A 26,169-nucleotide genomic window follows, 5' to 3' on the forward strand; every position below is an offset into this window, starting at 1 on the left:
TAACACCATGTAATATAATGTAATATAATGGAATATAATGTAATATAATGGAATATAACACCATGTAATATAATGGAATATAATGTAATATAATGGAATATAACACCATGTAATATAATGGAATATAATGTAATATAATGGAATATAACACCATGTAATATAATGGAATATAACACCATGTAATATAATGGAATATAATGTAATATAATGGAATATAACACCATGTAATATAATGGAATATAACACCATGTAATATAATGGAATATAATGGAATATAATGTAATATAATGGAATATAACACCATGTAATATAATGTAATATAACACCATGTAATATCACTGAAAACCAATTTGAAAATGCAGAAAATTAAAATAACTTTTTTTTCCTAATTTGCTTCTCTCCGGTGGGAAGCTAGCGTACCCATAGACTTCTAGTCATTTCGCTAACGCTAGGTAGCATTGGCTCGCGAAACTACCTCTATCTTCATACTGCACGCAGAAACATACAAAGGATGGTCTCCACGAGATCATCTGATTCTGGGTTATAGAGAAGGAAAGATGGCTTAATTTCCTAAATCTCACACTGTCCCTTTAAGTATGGGCTGCCCAACCCTCTTCCTGAGTGTTGGGCTGTAAACCTACAGGACAGTAGATCTCCAGGAAGAGGGTTGGGCTGTAAACCTACAGGACAGTAGATCTCCAGGAAGAGGGTTGGGCTGTAAACCTACAGGACAGTAGATCTCCAGGAAGAGGGTTGGGCTGTAAAACCTACAGGACAGTAGATCTCCAGGAAGAGGGTTGGGCTGTAAACCTACAGGACAGTAGATGTCCAGGAAGAGGGTTGGGCTGTAAACCTACAGGACAGTAGATCTCCAGGAAGAGGGTTGGGCTGTAAAACCTACAGGACAGTAGATCTCCAGGAAGAGGGTTGGGCTGTAAAACCTACAGGACAGTAGATCTCCAGGAAGAGGGTTGGGCTGTAAAACCTACAGGACAGTAGATGTCCAGGAAGAGGGTTGGGCTGTAAACCTACAGGACAGTAGATCTCCAGGAAGAGGGTTGGACTGTAAACCTACAGGACAGTAGATCTCCAGGAAGAGGGTTGGGCTGTAAACCTACAGGACAGTAGATCTCCAGGAAGAGGGTTGGACTGAACCTACAGGACAGTAGATCTCCAGGAAGAGGGTTGGACTGTAAACCTACAGGACAGTAGATCTCCAGGAAGAGGGTTGGGCTGTAAAACCTACAGGACAGTAGATCTCCAGGAAGAGGGTTGGACTGTAAACCTACAGGACAGTAGATGTCCAGGAAGAGGGTTGGACTGTAAACCTACAGGACAGTAGATCTCCAGGAAGAGGGTTGGGCTGTAAACCTACAGGACATTAGATCTACAGGAAGAGGGTTGGACTGTAAACCTACAGGACAGTAGATCTCCAGGAAGAGGGTTGGGCTGTAAACCTACAGGACAGTAGATCTCCAGGAAGAGGGTTGGGCTGTAAACCTACAGGACAGTAGATCTCCAGGAAGAGGGTTGGACTGTAAACCTACAGGACAGTAGATCTCCAGGAAGAGGATTGGGCAGCCCTGCTTTAAGTGAATTACCAGTGGTTGTCACATTATTATATGGTGGTAAATGACCAATCATCACCATGTAAAAGACCATGTGATCATGATTACTGGGAGGAGTCCTTTGGATAAAGAAAATGAATGAATGAATCTATGTGTGTATTTGTGGCATTAAGGTCCTGTCATTCCCGCGGACTTGTGATCTCTCTTGATTTACCGACATAAACCAATCTGGGATATTTTCTTTGCCCTTCATTCTATATGTTCCGTGTTGTGCAGATGACGTGAAAATAGTATTATTCTCCTTTTTCCTGGTGATGATCCAAGATGGTGGGTGAAGTTGTGTAGTGTCTGTAAAGTGACGTACTCATCTCGCTTCTCCTCTCTCTCTCTCTCTCTCTCTCTCTCTTTCTCTCTCTCTTTCTCTCTGTCTCTCTTTCTGTCTCTCTCTCTCTCTCGTCTCGCTGTCTCTTTCTCTCTCTCTTCTTTGTCTCTCTCTCTCTCTGTCTCTCTCTCTCTCTGTCTCTCTCTCTGTCTCTCTCTCTCTCTCTCTGTCTCTCTCTCTCTCTCTGTCTCTCTCTGTCTCTCTGTCTGTCCAGGGGGGTAAGTTGAAGGACGGCGCTCGCTCTGTGACCAGAACCATCCAGAATAACTTCTTTGACAGTTCAAAGCAGGAGGCCATTGACATCCTCCGTCTGGGCTCAACACTGAACAGTGACCTGGCAGACAAGGCCCGGGCCCTGCTCACCACGTCCAGTCTTTACGGTAATACCACACACTGCTCATCACCTCCAGTCTTTACGGTAATACCACACACTGCTCATCACCTCCAGTCTTTACGGTAATACCACACACTGCTCATCACCTCCAGTCTTTACGGTAATACCACACACTGCTCACCACCTCCAGTCTTTACGGTAATACCACACACTGCTCACCACCTCCAGTCTTTACGGTAATACCACACACTGCTCACCACCTCCAGTCTTTACGGTAATACCACACACTGCTCACCACCTCCAGTCTTTACGGTAATACCACACACTGCTCACCACCTCCAGTCTTTACGGTAATACCACACACTGCTCACCACCTCCAGTCTTTACGGTAATACCGCACACTGCTCACCACCTCCTGTCTTTAAGGTAATACCGCACATTGCTCACCACCTCCAGTCTTTACGGTAATACCGCACACTGCTCACCACCTCCAGTCTTTACGGTAATACCACACACTGCTCACCACCTCCAGTCTTTACAGTAATACCACACACTGCTCACTACGTCCAGTCTTTACGGTAATACCACACACTGCTCATCACCTCCAGTCTTTACGGTAATACCACGCACTGCTCACCACCTCCAGTCTTTACGATAATACCACACACTGCTCATCACATCCAGTCTTTACAGTAATACCACACACTGCTCATCACTTCCAGTCTTTACGGTAATACAGGAACATCCCAATGAGACCCACATAATGGGGATGAAAGGGGTTTCCTCTATCTAGCTTATGTAACTCCTAGTCTGCATCCAAAATGGCACCCTATTTCCTCCATAGTGCACTACTTTCAACCAGAGCCTATAGGTTGGTAGTGCACTATGTAAGGAATAGGGTGCCATTTTGAATGCAACCCCTAGCTAGCGGTGTAATCTTCCTGAGACGGCCCTCTCTGTCGAGGGACAGATTAAACCTGTGTCACTCTGCTGCTGCTGTGAAGACTGGTCGTCTGGTCTGATAACACACACAGTGACTCTAATGCTGTTATCTGTTTAACCGTTACTTAACCCTCTACATCCATCTCCCTCTCCCTCTCTCCCTCCCTCTCCCTCCCTCTCCCTCCCTCTCTCTCCCTCTCTCCCTCTCTCCCTCTCTCTCTCTTTTGCCTACGCTCACGCTAGTCACTGAGCCTATCTTACAATCAGGTACAGTAGAACGAGCCGTGTGTGTGTGTGTGTGTGTGTGTGTGTGTGTGTGTGTGTGTGTGTGTGTGTGTGTGTGTGTGTGTGTGTGTGTGTGTGTGTGTGTGTGTGTGTGTGTGTGTGTGTGTGTGTGTGTGTGTGTGTGTGTGTGTGTGTGTGTGTGTGTGTGTGTGTGTGTGCATAATTGGATGTCTGGTCTGATGAACATCCTGTGTTTATAGTTGTAATTCTTTTGTGTATTTCTTCACAGTAGTGTTGCGTTCCTAGTGATCCCCTGTGCTTGTGTTGAACCCCCAGAATACTTCACGTCTTTATTTATGGACTCAATTTCAGGAAGTGTCCACTGAAATTCTCATTCAAATTGTCTTCATAGCCTTTCAATGAGGGGAAAAAAAATTGGAATTTGGTTTACTTTCTGAATTGAAATGGAATTGAAACCCCAACCCTGTTCACCAAGCCATGAATGTATTTGTGGAAAAATCCTTGGTCATGTTTTTTTTTACAGTCCCATGTGTTACTCACCCTGGGTAAGTCGTACTGTCTGCCTGGTACGAACTTCAAATCATTTTGCTACCGTGATTTCGACATTTAATTTCTCAGTAAAAGCCTGGGATATAATGGACTGTGGAATAAAGAGTAACCAAGACTTATTTATTCATCTGTCCCAGTTCCTGACATTCTTTTCTCATATTTATTTACCTGTCCCAGTTCCTGACATTCTTTTCTCATATTTATTCACCTGTCCCAGTTCCTGACATTCTTTTCTCATATTTATCCACCTGTCCCAGTTCCTGACATTCTTTTCTCATATTTATTTACCTGTCCCAGTTCCTGACATTCTTTTCTCATATTTATTCACCTGTCCCAGTTCCTGACATTATTTTCTCATATTTATCCACCTGTCCCAGTTCCTGACATTCTTTTCTCATATTTATTTACCTGTCCCAGTTCCTGACATTCTTTTCTCATATTTATTTACCTGTCCCAGTTCCTGACATTTTTTTTCATCTTTATTTACCTGTCCCAGTTCCTGACATTCTTTTCTCATATTTATTTACCTGTCCCAGTTCCTGACATTCTTTTCTCATATTTATTCTCCTGTCCCAGTTCCTGACATTCTTTTCTCATATTTATTCACCTGTCCCAGTTCCTGACATTCTTTTCTCATATTTATTTACCTGTCCCAGTTCCTGACATTCTGTTTCATATTTATTCACCTGTCCCAGTTCCTGACATTCTTTTCTCATATTTATTTACCTGTCCCAGTTCCTGAAATTCTGTTTCATATTTATCCATCTGTCCCAGTTCCTAACATTCTGTTTCATATTTATTCATCTGTCCCAGTTCCTGACATTCTTTTCTCATATTTATTTACCTGTCCCAGTTCCTGAAATTCTGTTTCATATTTATTCATCTGTCCCAGTTCCTGACATTCTTTTCTCATATTTATTTACCTGTCCCAGTTCCTGAAATTCTGTTTCATATTTATCCATCTGTCCCAGTTCCTGACATTCTTTTCTCATATTTATCCACCTGTCCCAGTTCCTGACATTCTGTTTCATATTTATTCATCTGTCCCAGTTCCTGACATTCTTTTCTCATATTTATTTACCTGTCCCAGTTCCTGAAATTCTGTTTCATATTTATCCATCTGTCCCAGTTCCTGACATTCTGTTTCATATTTATTCATCTGTCCCAGTTCCTGACATTATTTTCTCATATTTATTTACCTGTCCCAGTTCCTGAAATTCTGTTTCATATTTATCCATCTGTCCCAGTTCCTGACATTCTGTTTCATATTTATTCATCTGTCCCAGTTCCTGACATTCTTTTCTCATATTTATTTACCTGTCCCAGTTCCTGACATTCTTTTCTCATATTTATTTACCTGTCCCAGTTCCTGACATTTTTTTTCATCTTTATTTACCTGTCCCAGTTCCTGACATTCTTTTCTCATATTTATTTACCTGTCCCAGTTCCTGTCATTCTTTTCTCATATTTATTCACCTGTCCCAGTTCCTGAAATTATGTTTCATATTTATTTACCTGTCCCAGTTCCTGACATTCTGTTTCATATTTAGCCATCTGTCCCAGTTCCTGACATTCTGTTTCATATTTATACACCTGTCCCAGTTCCTGACATTCTGTTTCATATTTATTCACCTGTCCCAGTTCCTGACATTCTTTTCTCATATTTATTTACCTGTCCCAGTTCCTGACATTCTGTTTCATATTTATCCATCTGTCCCAGTTCCTGACATTCTGTTTCATATTTATACACCTGTCCCAGTTCCTGACATTCTGTTTCATATTTATTCACCTGTCCCAGTTCCTGACATTCTGTTTCATATTTATTTATCTGTCCCAGTTCCTGACATTCTGTTTCATATTTATTCACCTGTCCCAGTTCCTGACATTCTGTTTCATATTTATCCATCTGTCCCAGTTCCTGACATTCTTTTCTCATATTTATTTACCTGTCCCAGTTCCTGACATTCTGTTTCATATTTATCCATCTGTCCCAGTTCCTGACATTCTGTTTCATATTTATTCACCTGTCCCAGTTCCTGACATTCTGTTTCATATTTATCCATCTGTCCCAGTTCCTGACATTCTGTTTCATATTTATTCACCTGTCCCAGTTCCTGACATTCTGTTTCATATTTATCCATCTGTCCCAGTTCCTGACATTCTTTTCTCATATTTATTTACCTGTCCCAGTTCCTGACATTCTGTTTCATATTTATACACCTGTCCCAGTTCCTGACATTCTGTTTCATATTTATCCATCTGTCCCAGTTCCTGACATTCTTTTCTCATATTTATTTACCTGTCCCAGTTCCTGACATTCTGTTTCATATTTATCCATCTGTCCCAGTTCCTGACATTCTTTTTCATATTTATTCAATCTTCTGAACTCTTCCAATGGACTCTCTCTCTCTGTCTCTCTCTCTCGCTCTCTCTCTTCCTCCATCACCTTCCTCTTCCTCTCTAACGCCGTCTCCTCTCCCCCAGCCTCTCCCAGAGTTCTACTGGGAATGTGTCAGAACCACCAGAAATACACCCGTCCCAAACAGATCAGGGTGTCAGTGGGTACGTGGAACGTCAACGGGGGAAAACAGTTCCGCAGCATCGCCTTCCGCAACCAGACCCTCAACGATTGGCTGCTGGACGCTCCGATGAAGGCCGGGCTCCCAGACTTCCAGGGTGAGGAACTTTCAGTTGAAGGAGAAGATGGGTTTTGTTCACCTAAAATGGTTGTTTAGGACTGCGTTTTCTCAGTTGTGTTGTGTCCATCAACTAGTTCACCCTGATTCATCTAGTCATGGGGTTGAGGATGAGGAGTTGTTCACCCTGATTCATCTTAGTCATGGGGTTGAGGATGTTGTTCACCCTGATTCACCTTAGTCATGGGGTTGAGGATGAGGAGTTGTTCACCCTGATTCATCTTAGTCATGGGGTTGAGGATGATGAGTTGTTCACCTGATTCACCTTAGTCATGGGGTTGAGGATGAGGAGTTGTTCACCCTGATTAATCTAGTCATGGGGTTGAGGATGTTGTTCACCCTGATTCATCTAGTCATGGGGTTGAGGATGTTGTTCACCCTGATTCATCTAGTCATGGGGTTGAGGATGAGGAGTTGTTCACCCTGATTAATCTAGTCATGGGGTTGAGGATGTTGTTCACCCTGATTCATCTAGTCATGGGGTTGAGGATGAGGAGTTGTTCACCCTGATTCATCTTAGTCATGGGGTTGAGGATGATGAGTTGTTCACCTGATTCACCTTAGTCATGGGGTTGAGGATGAGGAGTTGTTCACCCTGATTAATCTAGTCATGGGGTTGAGGATGTTGTTCACCCTGATTAATCTAGTCATGGGGTTGAGGATGTTGTTCACCCTGATTCATCTAGTCATGGGGTTGAGGATGAGGAGTTGTTCACCCTGATTAATCTAGTCATGGGGTTGAGGATGTTGTTCACCCTGATTCATCTAGTCATGGGGTTGAGGATGAGGAGTTGTTCACCCTGATTCACCTTAGTCATGGGGTTGAGGATGTTGTTCACCCTGATTCATCTAGTCATGGGGTTGAGGATGAGGAGTTGTTCACCCTGATTCATCTAGTTATGGGGTTGAGGATGAGGAGTTGTTCACCCTGATTCACCTTAGTCATGGGGTTGAGGATGAGGAGTTGACAAGTTGATAAGGGGTGCCTGTTCTGGAATAGGTCAGATACATGGAACGGCTGGGGGTCCCTGAGGAGAGGTTAAAAACCTCAGGTTTACGCTGTGTCTTTGGTTATTCCTGGATTAGGGGCCAGTACTAGTGTGCATGATGTATACATCAGTCTATCCTATAGACTGTTCATTAGTATAGAACAGTTAGATAGAGCCTGTTCATTAGTATAGAACAGTTAGATAGAGCCTGTTCATTAGTATAGAACAGTTAGATAGAGCCTGTTCATTAGTATAGAACAGTTAGATAGAGCCTGTTCATTAGTATAGAACTGTTAGATAGAGCCTGTTCATTAGTATAGAACTGTTAGATAGAGCCTGTTCATTAGTATAGAACTGTTAGATAGAGCCTGTTCATTAGTATAGAACTGTTAGATAGAGCCTGTTCATTAGTATAGAACTGTTAGATAGAGCCTGTTCATTAGTATATAGAACTGTTAGATAGAGCCTGTTCATTAGTATATAGAACTGTTAGATAGAGCCTGTTCATTAGTATATAGAACTGTTAGATAGAGCCTGTTCATTAGTATAGAACTGTTAGATAGAGCCTGTTCGTTAGTATATAGAACTGAATATTAGATAGAGCCTGTTCATTAGTATAGAACTGAATATTAGATAGAGCCTGTTCATTAGTATAGAACTGAATATTGTCTGTTCTCTCTGCAGACAGTAGAGCCAACCCACCAGATATCTTTGCCATCGGCTTTGAGGAGATGGTGGAGTTGAATGCTGGCAACATCGTCAGTGCCAGGTACACTCTCTCTCTCTCTCTGTTTCTCTCTCTGTCTCTCTCTGTCTCTCTCTCTGTTTCTCTCTCTCTCTCTGTTTCTCTCTCTCTCTCTCTCTCTGTTTATCTCTCTCTCTCTCTGTTTCTCCCTCTCTCTCTGTTTCTCTCTCTGTTTCTCTTTCTCTCTTTCTTTCTGTCTGTATGTTAATCCTCTCCTCTCCTCTCTCCTTTGTCAGTACGACCAATCAGAAGCTGTGGGCTGCAGAGCTGCAGAAGAACATATCCCGCGATCATAAATACGTCCTGCTGGCATCAGAGCAGCTAGTGGGAGTCTGTCTGTTTGTCTTCATACGCCCTCACCACGCCCCCTACATCAGGTAATCCCTCACCACGCCCCCTACATCAGGTAATCCCTCACCACGCCCCCTACATCAGGTAATCCCTCACCACGCCCCCTACATCAGGTAATCCCTCACCGCGCCCCCTACATCAGGTAATCCCTCACCACGCCCCCTACATCAGGTAATCTCTCACCATGGTCAGGTAATCCCTCACCACGCCTACTACGTCAGGTAATCTCTCACCATGGTCAGGTAATCAATCCCTCACCACGCCCCCTACATCAGGTAATCTCTCACCATGGTCAGGTAATCCCTCACCACGCCTACTAGGTCAGGTAATCTCTCACCATGGTCAGGTAATCCCTCACCACGCCCCCTACATCAGGTAATCCCTCACCATGGTCAGGTAATCCCTCACCATGGTCAGGTAATCCCTCACCACGCCCCCTACGTCAGGTAATCCCTCACCACACCCCCTACATCAGGTAATCCCTCACCATGGTCAGGTATCCCTCACCACGCCCCCTACATGAGGTAATCCCTCACCATGGTCAGGTATCCCTCACCACGCCCCCTACATCAGGTAATCCCTCACCATGGTCAGGTAATCCCTCACCACGCCCCCTACATCAGGTAATCCCTCACCACGCCCCCTACGTCAGGTAATCCCTCACCACACCCCCTACGTCAGGTAATCCCTCACCACCCCCCCTACATCAGGTAATCCCTCCCCACGCCCCCTTCGTCAGGTAATCCCTCACCATGGTCAGGTAATCCCTCACCACGCCCCCTACGTCAGGTAATCCCTCACCATGCCCCCCTACGTCAGGTAATCCCTCACCATGGTCAGTTAATCCCTCACCATGCCCCCTACATCAGGTAATCCCTCACTGTGGTCAGGTAATCCCTCACCACGCCCCCTACGTCAGGTAATCCCTCACCACGCCCCCTACGTCAGGTAATCCCTCACCACGCCCCCCTACGTCTGGTAATCCCTCACCACGCCCCCAACGTCAGGTAATCCCTCACCATGGTCAGGTAATCCCTCACCATGGTCAGGTAATCCCTCACCATGCCCCCTACATCAGGTAATCCCTCAACATGGTCAGGTAATCCCTCACCATGCCCCCTACATCAGGTAATCCCTCACCATGGTCAAGTAATCCCTCACCATGCCCCCTACATCAGGTAATCCCTCACCATGGTCAGGTAATCCCTCACCACGCCCCCTACGTCAGGTAATCCCTCAACATGGTCAAGGAAATCCCTCACCACGCCCCCTACGTCAGGTAATCCCTCACCGTGCCCCCTACATCAGGTAATCCCTCACCATGGTCAGGTAATCGCTCATCATGCCCCCTACATCAGGTAATCCCTCACCATGGTCAGGTAATCCCTCACCATGCCCCCCTACGTCAGGTAATCCCTCACCATGGTCAGTTAATCCCTCACCATGCCCCCTACATCAGGTAATCCCTCACCGTGGTCAGGTAATCCCTCACCACGCCCCCTACGTCAGGTAATCCCTCACCACGCCCCCTACATCAGGTAATCCCTCACCACGCCCCCCTACGTCTGGTAATCCCTCACCATGCCCCCTACATCAGGTAATCCCTCACCATGGTCAAGTAATCCCTCACCACGCCCCCCTACGTCAGGTAATCCCTCACCATGGTCAGGTAATCCCTCACCACGCCCCCTACGTCAGGTAATCCCTCACCACGCCCCCAACGTCAGGTAATCCCTCACCATGGTCAGGTAATCCCTCACCATGGTCAGGTAATCCCTCACCATGCCCCCTACATCAGGTAATCCCTCAACATGGTCAGGTAATCCCTCACCACGCCACCCTACGTCTGGTAATCCCTCACCATGCCCCCCTACGTCAGGTAATCCCTCACCACGCCCCCTACATCAGTTAATCCCTCACCATGGTCAGGTAATCCCTCACCACGCCCCCTACGTCAGGTAATCCCTCACCACGCCCCCAACGTCAGGTAATCCCTCACCATGGTCAGGTAATCCCTCAGCATGGTCAGGTAATCCCTCACCATGCCCCCTACATCAGGTAATCCCTCACCATGGTCAAGTAATCCCTCACCACGCCCCCGACGTCAGGTAATCCCTCACCATGGTCAGGTAATCCCTCACCACGCCCCCTACGTCAGGTAATCCCTCACCGTGCCCCCTACATCAGGTAATCCCTCAACATGGTCAAGGAAATCCCTCACCACGCCCCCTACGTCAGGTAATCCCTCACCGTGCCCCCTACATCAGGTAATCCCTCACCATGGTCAGGTAATCGCTCATCATGCCCCCTACATCAGGTAATCCCTCACCATGGTCAGGTAATCCCTCACCACGCCCCCTACGTCAGGTAATCCCTCACCACGCCCCCTACGTCAGGTAATCCCTCACCACGCCCCCTACGTCAGGTAATCCCTCACCACGCCCCCCTACGTCTGGTAATCCCTCACCATGCCCCCCTACGTCAGGTAATCCCTCACCATGGTCAGGTAATCCCTCACCACGCCCCCTACATCAGGTAATCCCTCACCGTGGTCAGGTAATCCCTCACCACGCCCCCTACGTCAGGTAATCCCTCACCACGCCCCCAACGTCAGGTAATCCCTCACCATGGTCAGGTAATCCCTAACCATGGTCAGGTAATCCCTCACCATGCCCCCTACATCAGGTAATCCCTCACCATGGTCAGGTAATCCCTCACCATGCCCCCTACATCAGGTAATCCCTCACCATGGTCAGGTAATCCCTCACCACGCCCTCTGCGTCAGGTAATCCCTCACCACGCCCCCGACGTTAGGTAATCCCTCACCATGGTCTGTTAATCCCTCACCACGCCCCCTACATTAGGTAATCCCTCACCATGGTCAGGTAATCCCTCACCACGCCCCCTACATCAGGTAATCCCTCACCGTGGTCAGGTAATCCCTCACCACGCCCCCTACATCAGGTAATCCCTCACCATGGTCAGGTAATCCCTCACCACGCCCCCTACATCAGGTAATCCCTCACCATGGTCAGGTAATCCCTCACCATGCCCCCTACTTCAGGTAATCCCTCACCACGCCCCCCTACGTCTGGTAATCCCTCACCACGCCCCCCTACGCCTGGTAATCCCTCACCACGCCCCCCTACGCCTGGTAATCCCTCACCACGCCCCCCTACGTCTGGTAATCCCTCACCACGCCCCCCTACGTCTGGTAATCCCTCACCACGCCCCCCTACGTCAGGTAATCCCTCACCATGGTCAGGTAATCCCTCACCAAGCCCCTACGTCAGGTAATCCCTCACCACGCCCCCTACATCAGGTAATCCCTCACCATGGTCAGGTAATCCCTCACCACGCCCCCTACGTCAGGTAATCCCTCACCACGCCCCTACGTCAGGTAATCCCTCACCACGCCCCCTACATCAGGTAATCCCTCACCATGGTCAGGTAATCCCTCACCACGCCCCCTACGTCAGGTAATCCCTCACTATGCCCCCTACATCAGGTAATCCCTCACCATGGTCAGGTAATCGCTCACCATGCCCCCTACATCAGGTAATCCCTCACCATGGTCAGGTAATCCCTCACCACGCCCTCTGCGTCAGGTAATCCCTCACCACGCCCCCTTCATCAGGCAATCCCTCACCATGGTCAGGTAATCCCTCACCACGCCCCCTACGTCAGGTAATCCCTCACCATGGTCAGGTAATCCCTCACCACGCCCCCGACGTCAGGTAATCCCTCACCATGGTCAGGTAATCCCTCACCACGCCCCCTACGTCAGGTAATCCCTCACCGTGCCCCCTACATCAGGTAATCCCTCACCATGGTCAGGTAATCGCTCACCATGCCCCCTACATCAGGTAATCCCTCACCATGGTCAGGTAATCCCTCACCACGCCCCCTACGTCAGGTAATCCCTCACCACGCCCCCTACGTCAGGTAATCCCTCACCACGCCCCCTACGTCAGGTAATCCCTCACCACGCCCCCTACGTCAGGTAATCCCTCACCACGCCCCCTACGTCAGGTAATCCCTCACCACGCCCCCCTACGTCAGGTAATCCCTCACCACGCCCCCCTACGTCAGGTAATCCCTCACCATGTCAAGTAATCCCTCGCCACGCCCCCTACATCAAGTAATCCCTCACCATGGTCAGGTAATCCCTCACCACGCCCCCTACATCAGGTAATCCCTCACCACGCCCCCTACGTCAGGTAATCCCTCACCACGCCTCCTACGTCAGGTAATCCCTCACCATGGTCAGGTAATCCCTCACCACGCCCCCAACGTCAGGTAATCCCTCACCACGCACCCTACGTCAGATATTCCCTCACCATGGTCAGGTAATCCCTCACCACGCCCCCAACGTCAGGTATGAGTGATTGTTTTGGGGGATTTAATGTGGTCACATCCATATCACACCTCCAAGATAGCTGAAGAAACAGTTAGCTGATGAACAGTGTTGTTCATTACACATTATGGAAAAATTTAGGGAAACGTTTAACCAACTGAATGCACCCCTATTTATGTATTATTTGTTTGGTTGACAGGGACGTTGCCGTGGATACCGTGAAGACGGGGATGGGCGGAGCCACAGGTAACAAAGGGGGAGTGGCCATCCGCATGCTGTTCCATACGACCAGTATCTGTTTCGTCTGCTCCCACTTCGCTGCCGGCCAATCACAGGTCAAGGAGAGGAACGACGACTACAACGAGATCACACGCAAACTCACCTTCCCCATGGTAACCACACACACACACACACACACAATAAAATATGTTTTACTCACATTTCTCCCTGCTCTTCTCTCTCCTGTGTTTCTTGACTGTACTTTTATCTGTGTGTGTGTGTGTGTTTAATCCTCCTTTTTTCTCTCCCCCAGGGTAGACTGCTCTACTCCCACGACTACATCTTCTGGTGCGGGGACTTTAACTACCGCATCAGTCAGCCCAACGAGGAAGTGAAGGAGTTAATCAGACAACAGAACTGGGAAGCCCTGACCGCCGGGGACCAGCTGGTGGACCAGAAGAACCAGGGACTGGTAAGGAGATTTCTATTAGGTCTTTGTGGGATGTCACTTCTTGCCACTAAGGGGCAGTAACACATTATGGGTCAGGTCATAGGTCAGGGGGGGCAGTAATACATGATGATAGTCAGGTCATAGGTCAGGGGGGCAGTAACACATTATGGGTCAGGTCATAGGTCGGGGGGGCAGTAATTCATTATGGGTCAGGTCATAGGTCAGGGGGGGCAGTAACACATGATGTTTCAGGTCAGGGGGCAGTAATACATGATGATGGTCAGGGGGGCAGTAACACATGATGGTTCAGGTCAGGGGGCAGTAATACATGATGATGGTCAGGGGGGGCAGTAATACATGATGATGGTCAGGGGGGGCAGTAATACTTGATGATGGTCAGGGGGGCAGTAATACATGATGATGGTCAGGTCATAGGTCAGGGGGGGCAGTAATACATGATGATGGTCAGGGGGGGAGTAATACATGATGATGGTCAGGGGGGCAGTAATACATGATGATGGTCAGGTCATAGGTCAGGGGGGCAGTAATACATGATGATGGTCAGGGGGGCAGTAATACATGATGATGGTCAGGGGGGCAGTAATACATGATGATGGTCAGGGGGGCAGTAATACATGATGATGGTCAGGGGGGCAGTAATACATGATGGGTCAGGTCATAGGTCAGGGGGGGCAGTAATACATGATGGTTCAGGTCATAGGTCAGGGGGGGCAGTAATACATGATGGTTCAGGTCATAGGTCAGGGGGGGCAGTAACACATGATGGTTCAGGTCATAGATCAAGGGGGGCAGTAATACATGATGATGGTCAGGGGGGCAGTAATACATGATGATGGTCATAGGTCAGGGGGGGCAGTAATACATGATGGGTCAGGTCATAGGTCAGGGGGGGCAGTAATACATGATGGGTCAGGTCATAGGTCAGGGGGGGCAGTAATACATGATGGGTCAGGTCATAAATTAGGTCTTGTTATTTTTCAACTATAAATTAATGTGAATTGGATTTAAAAGGATAATTGTCGGTGTCCAACTCAGATATTTCTGCCTCACCGTTCTAAGCCAAAATCATCTCTGGTTGTTGGCCAGGCGTATTATCTCTGGTTGTTGGCCAGGCGTATTACCTCTGGTTGTTGGCCAGGCGTATTATCTCTGGTTGTTGGCCAGGCGTATTATCTCTGGTTGTTGGCCAGGCGTATTATCTCTGGTTGTTGGTCACGCGTATTACCTCTGGTTGTTGGTCACGCGTATTATCTCTGGTTGTTGGTCACGCGTATTATCTCTGGTTGTTGGTCGCGCGTATTATCTCTGGTTGTTGTTGGCCAGGCGTATTATCTCTGGTTGTTGGCCACGCGTATTATCTCTGGTTGTTGTTGGCCACGCGTATTATCTCTGGTTGTTGGTCACGCATATTATCTCTGGTTGTTGTTGGCCAGGCGTATTATCTCTGGTTGTTGGCCACGCGTATTATCTCTGGTTGTTGGTCACGCGTATTATCTCTGGTTGATGTTGGCCAGGCGTATTATCTCTGGTTGATGTTGGTCACGCGTATTATCTCTGGTTGATGTTGGCCAGGCGTATTATCTCTGGTTGTTGGCCAGGCGTATTATCTCTGGTTGTTGGTTACGCGTATTATCTCTGGTTGTTGGCCAAGCGTATTATCTCTGGTTGTTGGTCACGCGTATTATCTCTGGTTGTTGTTGGCCAGGCGTATTATCTCTGGTTGTTGGCCAGGCGTGTTATCTCTGGTTGATTTTGGCCAGGCGTATTATCTCTGGTTGTTGGTTGCGCGTATTATCTCTGGTTGATGTTGGTTACGCGTATTATCTCTGGTTGATGTTGATTACGAGTATTATCTCTGGTTGTTGGTCACGCGTATTATCTTTGGTTGTTGGTTACGCGTATTATCTCTGGTTGTTGGCCACGCATATTATCTCTGGTTGTTGGCCAGGCGTATTATCTCTGGTTGTTGGTCACGGGTATTATCTCTGGTTGTTGGTCACACGTATTATCTCTGGTTGTTGGTCATGCGTATTATCTCTGGTTGTTTGTCACGCGTATTATCTCTGGTTGTTGGCCAGGCGTATTATCTCTGGTTGTTGGTCACGCGTATTATCTCTGGTTGTTGTTGGCCAGGCGTATTACCTCTGGTTGTTGGCCAGGCGTATTATCTCTGGTTGTTGGCCAGGCGTATTATCTCTGGTTGTTGGCCAGGTGTATTATCTCTGGTTGTTGGTTACGCGTATTATCTCTGGTTGTTGGCCAGGCGTATTATCTCTGGTTGATGTTGGTTATCTTGTCTTTTCTGTAATGGCTTGATTGCCTTGACTACGTTCACTCTCGTTGTCAGTTATTACAAGTATGACCTTTTCCTCTGCTATGTCCTCCATCATGCCGTCAATTACCTCTCCGGTGTGTGGAGATAAATCCCATGGAGGTTTGAGCAACACATGCTCTGCCTTGTTGGAGGAGGGGTGATTGAAGCAGAATGATATGCCCAGAAATAAATCAGTCGGTCCTTGAGTTGGGCCAAAAGGTCACTGGTTTCAAATACCAGAAACGGCAAGGTGGAACAAATCTTCCCTCAAGCAAGGCAGTTAACCCCCAACAACAAGTTCCCCCCCTGGGGACTGATGTCATGGATGTTGATGAAGGCAGCCCTCCGCAGTTCTCTGATTCAGTGCGGTCGGGGTAAATACAGACGACACGTTTAGTTTGAATTCATTTGTACAACTGACCAGGTTGTACCCTTTTCCCTTCCCTTTCCTGCTCCATCCGTCTACACAAGAGTTATTTTTTATTATGCCTCTTTAAGAATCTCCTTAACTTTCTGGGTTTGCTGTATCCATGTGCAAAGCAATCAACCCGTTTTACTCTGGCTACGCCAGGATTTCAAAAATGTGTGATCAAGTGTTTTTGGTTGACATTTTCTGAAGGCGGGCTCATCCGCACAGTCCCGTGGACTTGTCAGACCGGATGAATAAATGAACCAGTGGTTGCCACGTGTCTAGCTCTTCTCCTGACGTTGACGTGCTGCTACTGCTACTATCTGCTCTCTGTCACCTCGTCTTCATCCTCTGATGGTTTCTATGATTCTTTGATGACGCTGTTCAGATGAACTTTGAACTTTCCATTTTTACCTCTGTTCCACACGCTGCCTGACACCACAATACATTTTGCTTTTGTTCTTTCCAAACAGTGTACTCCAAAGCAATCCCAAACGGGGCTTTACCCTCAAAACAATCCCAAACGGGGCTTTACCCTCAAAACAATCCCAAACGGGGCTTTACCTCAAAACAATCCCAAACAAGGGTTTTACCCTCAAAACAATCCCAAACGGGGCTTTACCCTTAAAACAATCCCAAACGGGGCTTTACCCTCAAAACAATCCCAAACGGGGCTTTACCCTCAAAACAATCCCAAACGGGGCTTTACCCTCAAAACAATCCCAAACGGGGCTTTACCCTCAAAACAATCCCAAATGGGGCTTTACCCTCAAAACAATCCCAAACGGGGCTTTACCCTCAAAACAATCGCAAACAAGGGCTTTACCCCCAAAACAATCGCAAACAAGGGCTTTACCCCCAAAACAATCGCAAACAAGGGCTTTACCCCCAAAACAATCCCAAACGGGGCTTTACCCCCAAAACAATCCCAAACGGGGCTTTACCCCCAAAACAATCCCAAACGGGGCTTTACCCCCAAAACAATCCCAAACGGGGCTTTACCCCCAAAACAATCCCAAACGGGGCTTTACCCCCAAAACAAACAGGGCTTCATCTTTTGCTGCAGCCATTGTTCACACCAATTGGTTCACGCTCTCAGATTTATTCCCTTGTTAGCTTGCTGATAGGTAGCGATAGTGATACACCAGCCAGGCCTATTTGAAACATCGCCATCTACTGGTGGCATTCACCCTCCAGATTCAGAAGCTCGAAAACCCCTTTAGAAGAAAAAGCTTGAAAACCCCATTATATTTTTGTCCTAAGTCTAGTACATCTACAGGTAATTTACCAAAGTTACCAGAATCTTCAGTCATTTTGGCAATTAACAGGTAATCTATGGTAACTTTGGTCATTTATACTCAAATACCTTGTAAAAAAAAATCTATTCATATATAGTATAACAAAATTGTTATATCTGTGTCCAGTAGTTTCTAGTAAACAGACCAGATGGTTCATGAGTTTCTAGTAGACAGACCAGACGGTTCATGAGTTTCTAGTAGACAGACCAGATGGTTCATGAGTTTCTAGTAGACAGACCAGATGGTTCATGAGTTTCTAGTAGGCAGACCAGATGGTTCATGAGTTTCTAGTAGACAGACCAGATGGTTCATGAGTTTCTAGTAGACAGACCAGATGGTTCATGAGTTTCTAGTAGACAGACCAGATGGTTCATGAGTTTCTAGTAGACAGACCAGATGGTTCATGAGTTTCTAGTAAACAGACCAGATGGTTCATGAGTTTCTAGTAAACAGACCAGATGGTTCATGAGTTTCTAGTAGACAGACCAGATGGTTCATGAGTTTCTAGTAGACAGACCAGATGGTTCATGAGTTCCTAGTAGACAGACCAGATGGTTCATGAGTTTCTAGTAGACAGACCAGATGGTTCATGAGTTTCTAGTAGACAGACCAGATGGTTCATGAGTTTCTAGTAGACAGACCAGATGGTTCATGAGTTCCTAGTAGACAGACCAGATGGTTCATGAGTTCCTAGTAGACAGACCAGATGGTTCATGAGTTTCTAGTAGACAGACCAGATGGTTCATGAGTTTCTAGTAGACAGACCAGATGGTTCATGAGGTTCTAGTAGACAGACCAGATGGTTCATGAGTTTCTAGTAGACAGACCAGATGGTTCATGAGTTTCTAGTAGACAGACCAGATGGTTCATGAGTTTCTAGTAGACAGACCAGATGGTTCATGAGTTTCTAGTAGACAGACCAGATGGTTCATGAGTTTCTAGTAGACAGACCAGATGGTTCATGAGTTTCTAGTAGACAGACCAGATGGTTCATGAGGTTCTAGTAGACAGACCAGATGGTTCATGAGTTTAGTAGACAGACCAGATGGTTCATGAGTTTCTAGTAGACAGACCAGATGGTTCATGAGTTTCTAGTAGACAGACCAGATGGTTCATGAGTTTCTAGTAAACAGACCAGATGGTTCATGAGTTTCTAGTAGACAGACCAGATGGTTCATGAGTTTCTAGTAGACAGACCAGATGGTTCATGAGTTTCTAGTAGACAGACCAGATGGTTCATGAGTTCCTAGTAGACAGACCAGATGGTTCATGAGTTTCTAGTAGACAGACCAGATGGTTCATGAGTTCCTAGTAGACAGACCAGGTGGTTCATGAGTTTCTAGTAGACAGACCAGATGGTTCATGAGTTCCTAGTAGACAGACCAGATGGTTCATGAGTTTCTAGTAGACAGACCAGATGGTTCATGAGTTTCTAGTAGACAGACCAGATGGTTCATGAGGTTCTAGTAGACAGACCAGATGGTTCATGAGTTTCTAGTAGACAGACCAGATGGTTCATGAGTTTCTAGTAGACAGACCAGATGGTTCATGAGGTTCTAGTAGACAGACCAGATGGTTCATGAGTTTCTAGTAGACAGACCAGATGGTTCATGAGTTTCTAGTAAACAGACCAGATGGTTCGAGGTTCTAGTAGACAGACCAGATGGTTCATGAGTTTCTAGTAGACAGACCAGATGGTTCATGAGGTTCTAGTAGACAGACCAGATGGTTCATGAATTTCTAGTAAACAGACCAGATGGTTCGAGGTTCTAGTAGACAGACCAGATGGTTCATGAGTTTCTAGTAGACAGACCAGATGGTTCATGAGTTTCTAGTAGACAGACCAGATGGTTCATGAGTTCCTAGTAGACAGACCAGATGGTTCATGAGTTTCTAGTAGACAGACCAGATGGTTCATGAGTTTCTAGTAGACAGACCAGATGGTTCATGAGTTCCTAGTAGACAGACCAGATGGTTCATGAGTTTCTAGTAGACAGACCAGATGGTTCATGAGTTTCTAGTAGACAGACCAGATGGTTCATGAGTTTCTAGTAGACAGACCAGATGGTTCATGAGTTTCTAGTAGACAGACCAGATGGTTCATGAGTTTCTAGTAGACAGACCAGATGGTTCATGAGTTCCTAGGAGACAGACCAGATGGTTCATGAGTTTCTAGTAGACAGACCAGATGGTTCATGAGTTTCTAGTAGACAGACCAGATGGTTCATGAGTTTCTAGTAGACAGACCAGATGGTTCATGAGTTTCTAGTAGACAGACCAGATGGTTCATGAGTTCCTAGTAGACAGACCAGATGGTTCATGAGTTCCTAGTAGACAGACCAGATGGTTCATGAGTTTCTAGTAGACAGACCAGATGGTTCATGAGTTTCTAGTAGACAGACCAGATGGTTCATGAGGTTCTAGGAGACAGACCAGATGGTTCATGAGTTCCTAGGAGACAGACCAGATGGTTCATGAGTTCCTAGGAGACAGACCAGATGGTTCATGAGTTTCTAGTAGACAGACCAGATGGTTCATGAGTTTCTAGTAAACAGACCAGATGGTTCATGAGTTTCTAGTAGACAGACCAGATGGTTCATGAGTTTCTAGTAGACAGACCAGATGGTTCATGAGTTTCTAGTAGACAGACCAGATGGTTCATGAGTTTCTAGTAGACAGACCAGATGGTTCATGAGTTTCTAGTAGACAGACCAGATGGTTCATGAGTTTCTAGTAGACAGACCAAAAAAATGAAACCTTAATATTTAACACCAATGGTATTCACTAAGTTGATGGTTTTTATTTAGGATATTGTTTTACGCTGTTGTCATTCAATTTTTTTTATTTTTTTTGTCATATTTGGTTGTTTTATATATTTTATATGTGATAAGGCTGCACGGGGTGGGGGGGGGGGCAGCAATAAATATAGACACCTGTGATAATCTGATCTACCTAACACCAGGCCACTCGATGTCATCTGATAAAATGTCGTAATGTTTCTTGAAAGTTACCAGAATTCTGGTAGTTTACTGGTAAACTTATACTCTCCCTTTGTAACCCTTTTGATGACCCATACAACCAACAGCCATACAACATAAACCAACCAGGCCCTAAGAGGTCTTTCTGAGCTGTCTAACCTCTACCGCTGCCTCCTCTAACCTTAACCCTGTCTAGGTGTTCCGTGGGTTCAGTCTTGGTTTGAGGCAGTCTCTAACTCCTCTGTGTCCTGTCTCCTCCTCTAGGTGTTCCGTGGGTTCAGTCTTGATTTTTTGGCAGTCTCTAACTCCTCTGTGTCCTGTCTCTTCCTCTAGGTGTTCCGTGGGTTCATCGAGGGCAATTTGGACTTTGCTCCCACCTATAAGTACGACCTGTTCTCTGACGACTATGACACCAGTGAGAAGTGTCGTACCCCCGCCTGGACCGACCGCTGCCTATGGAAGAGGAGGAAGTGGAACTTCGACAAGACTGGTGAGAGAGGTCGGCTTGGTGTTAGGAAGATGTCTGGTCCATCTCACTGGTTTAAATGGTGTATTGGTAGTGTGGGAGGATGTCTGGTCCGTTTCACTGGTTTAAATGGTGTATTGGTAGTGTGGGAGGATGTCTGGTCTGTCTCACTGGTTTAAATGGTGGATTGGTGTTAGGAGGATATCTGGTCCGTCTCACTGGTTTAAATGGTGTATTGGTAGTGTGGGAGGATGTCTGGTCAGTCTCACTGGTTTAAATGGTGGATTGGTAGTGTGGGAGGATGTCTGGTCAGTCTCACTGGTTTAAATGGTGGATTGGTAGTGTGGGAGGATGTCTGGTCCGTCTCACTGGTTTAAATGGTGGATTGGTAGTGTGGGAGGATGTCTGATCTGTCTCACTGGTTTAAATGGTGGATTGGTAGTGTGGGAGGATGTCTGATCTGTCTCACTGGTTTAAATGGTGGATTGGTACTGTGGGAGGATGTCTGGTCAGTCTCACTGGTTTAAATGGTGGATTGGTAGTGTGGGAGGATGTCTGGTCCGTCTCACTGGTTTAAATGGTGGATTGGTAGTGTGGGAGGATGTCTGGTCCGTCTCACTGGTTTAAATGGTGGATTGGTAGTGTGGGAGGATGTCTGGTCCGTCTCACTGGTTTAAATGGTGGATTGGTAGTGTGGGAGGATGTCTGGTCTGTCTCACTGGTTTAAATGGTGGATTGGTGTTAGGAGGATATCTGGTCCGTCTCACTGGTTTAAATGGTGGATTGGTAGTGTGGGAGGATGTCTGGTCTGTCTCACTGGTTTAAATGGTGGATTGGTGTTAGGAGGATATCTGGTCCGTCTCACTGGTTTAAATGGTGGATTGGTGTTAGGAGGATATCTGGTCAGTCTCACTGGTTTAAATGGTGGATTGGTAGTGTGGGAGGATGTCTGGTCCGTCTCACTGGTTTAAATGGTGGATTGGTGTTAGGAGGATGTCTGGTCAGTCTCACTGGTTTAAATGGTGGATTGGTGTTAGGAGGATATCTGGTCCGTCTCACTGGTTTAAATGGTGGATTGGTACTCAAGTATAAAGCAGCCATGCTCTGAGTTTTTAACATACAGTACACGTTTACTGTGTGTGTGTGTGTGTGTGTGTGTGTGTGTGTGTGTGTGTGTGTGTGTGTGTGTGTATGTAGCGGAGGAGATGAACATGGTCGGACCAGTGGGAGAAGCAGAGGAACAGCAGCAGTACCCCTGGAGCCCTGGGGAGCTGAAATACTACGGGAGGGCTGAGCTCAAGACCTCTGATCACAGGTAACTCTCTCTCACACACACACACACACACACACACACACACACACAGGACTCTGAAACACTACGGCAGGGCTGAGCTCAAGACCTCTGATCACAGGTAACACACACACACACACACACACACACACACACACACACACACACACACACACACACACACACACACACACACACAGGACTCTGAAATACTACGGCAGGGCTGAGCTCAAGACCTCTGATCACAGGTAACTCTCACACACACACACACAGGACTCTGAAACACTACGGCAGGGCTGAGCTCAAGACCTCTGATCAGACTAGCACCGTCTAACCGGTCTCCTCATCTCTGTGTGTAGCCAGGCCTGTGATGCATGTTGAGGCTAGGTTATAGGTTATAGCTTTAAACTCCTCTCCCCATGCCTGTGATAAATGTTGAGGCTAGGTTATAGGTTATAGCTTTAAACTCCTCTCCCCTCCCCAGGCCTGTGATAAATGTTGAGGCTAGGTTATAGGTTATAGCGTTAATCTCCTCTCCCCCCCCCAGGCCTGTGATGGATGTTGAGCCTAGGTTATAGGTTATAGCGTTAATCTCCCCTCCCCCCCCAGGCCTGTGATGGATGTTGAGCCTAGGTTATAGGTTATAGCGTTAATCTCCCCTCCCCAGGCCCGTGATGGCAGTGATGGATATAGATGTCCTGGAGGTGGATCCAGATGCCCGTCACCAGGTGTATAAGGAGGTGATCGCCCTGCAGGGTCCTCCCGACGGAACCATCCTGGTCTCTCTCTGTTCCTCCGGACCTGACGACTACTTTGACGACGCGCTCATCGACGAGCTGCTGGACAAGTTCGCTGTGTTTGGAGAGGTCATCCTCATCAGGTGACGGAAACACACACACACACACACACACACACACACACACACAGCTATGTTTTACTAGACTTATTCCCCTAACCCTTACCTTGACCCCTAAACCTAACCGCTAACCCTTACCTTGACCCCTAAACCTAACCGCTAACCCTTACCTTGACCCCTAAACCTATCCAGGGACAGGGTTGGAGTTAAAACCTACAGGAGGGTCTCTCTCCAGGGACAGGGTTGGAGTTAAAACCTACAGGAGGGTCTCTCTCCAGGGACAGGGTTGGAGTTAAAACCTACAGGAGGGTCTCTCTCCAGGGACAGGGTTGGAGTTAAAACCTACAGGAGGTTTATATCTCCAGGAACAGGGTTGGAGTTAAAACCTACAGGAGGTTTATCTCTCCAGGGACAGGGTTGGAGTTAAAACCTACAGGAGGGTATCTCTCCAGGGAAAGGGTTGGAGTTAAAACCTACAGGAGGGTCTCTCTCCAGGGACAGGGTTGGAGTTAAAACCTACAGGAGGGTCTCTCTCCAGGGACAGGGTTGGAGTTAAAACCTACAGGAGAGTAGATCTCCAGGGACAGGGTTGGAGTTAAAACCTACAGGAGAGTAGATCTCCAGGGACAGGGTTGGAGTTAAAACCTACAGGAGGGTCTCTCTCCAGGGACAGGGTTGGAGTTAAAACCTACAGGAGGGTCTCTCTCCAGGGACAGGGTTGGAGTTAAAACCTACAGGAGGGTCTCTCTCCAGGGACAGGGTTGGAGTTAAAACCTACAGGAGGGTCTCTCTCCAGGGACAGGGTTGGAGTTAAAACCTACAGGAAGGTCTCTCTCCAGGGACAGGGTTGGAGTTAAAACCTACAGGAGGTTTATATCTCCAGGAACAGGGTTGGAGTTAAAACCTACAGGAGGGTCTCTCTCCAGGGACAGGGTTGGAGTTAAAACCTACAGGAGGGTCTCTCTCCAGGGACAGGGTTGGAGTTAACCTACAGGAGGGTCTCTCTCCAGGGACAGGGTTGGAGTTAAAACCTACAGGAGGGTCTCTCTCCAGGGACAGGGTTGGAGTTAAAAACCTACAGGAGGGTCTCTCTCCAGGGACAGGGTTGGAGTTAACCTACAGGAGGGTCTCTCCAGGGACAGGGTTGGAGTTAAAACCTACAGGAGAGTAGATATCCAGGGACAGGGTTGGAGTTAAAACCTACAGGAGGGTCTCTCTCCGGGACAGGGTTGGAGTTAAAACCTTCAGGAGGGTCTCTCTCCAGGGACAGGGTTGGAGTTAAAACCTACAGGAGGGTCTCTCTCCAGGGACAGGGTTGGAGTTAAAATCTATAGGAGGGTCTCTCTCCAGGGACAGGGTTGGAGTTAAAATCTACAGGAGGGTCTCTCTCCAGGGACAGGGTTGGAGTTAAAACCTACAGGAGGTTTATATCTCCAGAAACAGGGTTGGAGTTAAAACCTACAGGAGGTTTATCTCTCCAGGGACAGGGTTGGAGTTAAAACCTACAGGAGGGTATCTCTCCAGGGAAAGGGTTGGAGTTAAAACCTACAGGAGGGTATCTCTCCAGGGACAGGGTTGGAGTTAACCTACAGGAGGGTATCTCTCCAGGGACAGGGTTGGAGTTAAAACCTACAGGAGGTTCTCTCTCCAGGAACAGGGTTGGAGTTAAAACCTACAGGAGGGTCTCTCTCCAGGGACAGGGTTGGAGTTAACCTACAGGAGGGTCTCTCTCCAGGGACAGGGTTGGAGTTAACCTACAGGAGGGTCTCTCTCCAGGAACAGGGTTGGAGTTAAAACCTACAGGAGGGTCTCTCTCCAGGGACAGGGTTGGAGTTAAAACCTACAGGAGGGTCTCTCTCCAGGAACAGGGTTGGAGTTAAAACCTACAGGAGGGTCTCTCTCCAGGGACAGGGTTGGAGTTAACCTACAGGAGGGTCTCTCTCCAGGGACAGGGTTGGAGTTAACCTACAGGAGGGTCTCTCTCCAGGAACAGGGTTGGAGTTAAAACCTACAGGAGGTTCTCTCTCCAGGAACAGGGTTGGAGTTAAAACCTACAGGAGGGTCTCTCTCCAGGGACAGGGTTGGAGTTAACCTACAGGAGGGTCTCTCTCCAGGGACAGGGTTGGAGTTAACCTACAGGAGGGTCTCTCTCCAGGAACAGGGTTGGAGTTAAAACCTACAGGAGGGTCTCTCTCCAGGGACAGGGTTGGAGTTAAAACCTACAGGAGGGTCTCTCTCCAGGAACAGGGTTGGAGTTAAAACCTACAGGAGGGTCTCTCTCCAGGGACAGGGTTGGAGTTAACCTACAGGAGGGTCTCTCTCCAGGGACAGGGTTGGAGTTAACCTACAGGAGGTTCTCTCTCCAGGAACAGGGTTGGAGTTAACCTACAGGAGGGTCTCTCTCCAGGGACAGGGTTGGAGTTAACCTACAGGAGGGTCTCTCTCCAGGGACAGGGTTGGAGTTAACCTACAGGAGGGTCTCTCTCCAGGAACAGGGTTGGAGTTAAAACCTACAGGAGGGTCTCTCTCCAGGGACAGGGTTGGAGTTAAAACCTACAGGAGGGTCTCTCTCCAGGAACAGGGTTGGAGTTAAAACCTACAGGAGGGTCTCTCTCCAGGGACAGGGTTGGAGTTAACCTACAGGAGGGTCTCTCTCCAGGGACAGGGTTGGAGTTAACCTACAGGAGGGTCTCTCTCCAGGAACAGG

At 47.3% G+C, this 26,169-nt stretch overlaps 1 protein-coding gene across 15 annotated transcripts in view; it reads left to right on the top strand.

The window, feature by feature from the left end:
* Nucleotides 1–26,169, top strand: part of LOC139387851 (synaptojanin 1) — a 99,221-nt gene that overhangs the window by 49,374 nt on the left and 23,678 nt on the right. For 11 of the 15 annotated variants that reach the window (XM_071134133.1, XM_071134136.1, XM_071134140.1 and 8 more), the window contains exons 12-21: nucleotides 2,165–2,330; nucleotides 3,470–3,493; nucleotides 6,506–6,697; nucleotides 8,391–8,475; nucleotides 8,688–8,828; nucleotides 13,359–13,551; nucleotides 13,692–13,850; nucleotides 21,183–21,339; nucleotides 22,513–22,630; nucleotides 23,274–23,486. In XM_071134133.1, the coding sequence (XP_070990234.1) occupies nucleotides 2,165–2,330; nucleotides 3,470–3,493; nucleotides 6,506–6,697; nucleotides 8,391–8,475; nucleotides 8,688–8,828; nucleotides 13,359–13,551; nucleotides 13,692–13,850; nucleotides 21,183–21,339; nucleotides 22,513–22,630; nucleotides 23,274–23,486 (1,448 nt within the window). The remainder of the gene's footprint in view (nucleotides 1–2,164; nucleotides 2,331–3,469; nucleotides 3,494–6,505; nucleotides 6,698–8,390; nucleotides 8,476–8,687; nucleotides 8,829–13,358; nucleotides 13,552–13,691; nucleotides 13,851–21,182; nucleotides 21,340–22,512; nucleotides 22,631–23,273; nucleotides 23,487–26,169) is intronic. The other 4 variants (XM_071134135.1, XM_071134139.1, XM_071134137.1 and 1 more) reach the window with 2 other exon arrangements.

Source organism: Oncorhynchus clarkii, chromosome 29, assembly GCF_045791955.1.
Source record: "Oncorhynchus clarkii lewisi isolate Uvic-CL-2024 chromosome 29, UVic_Ocla_1.0, whole genome shotgun sequence".
Taxonomy (NCBI): domain Eukaryota; kingdom Metazoa; phylum Chordata; class Actinopteri; order Salmoniformes; family Salmonidae; genus Oncorhynchus; species Oncorhynchus clarkii.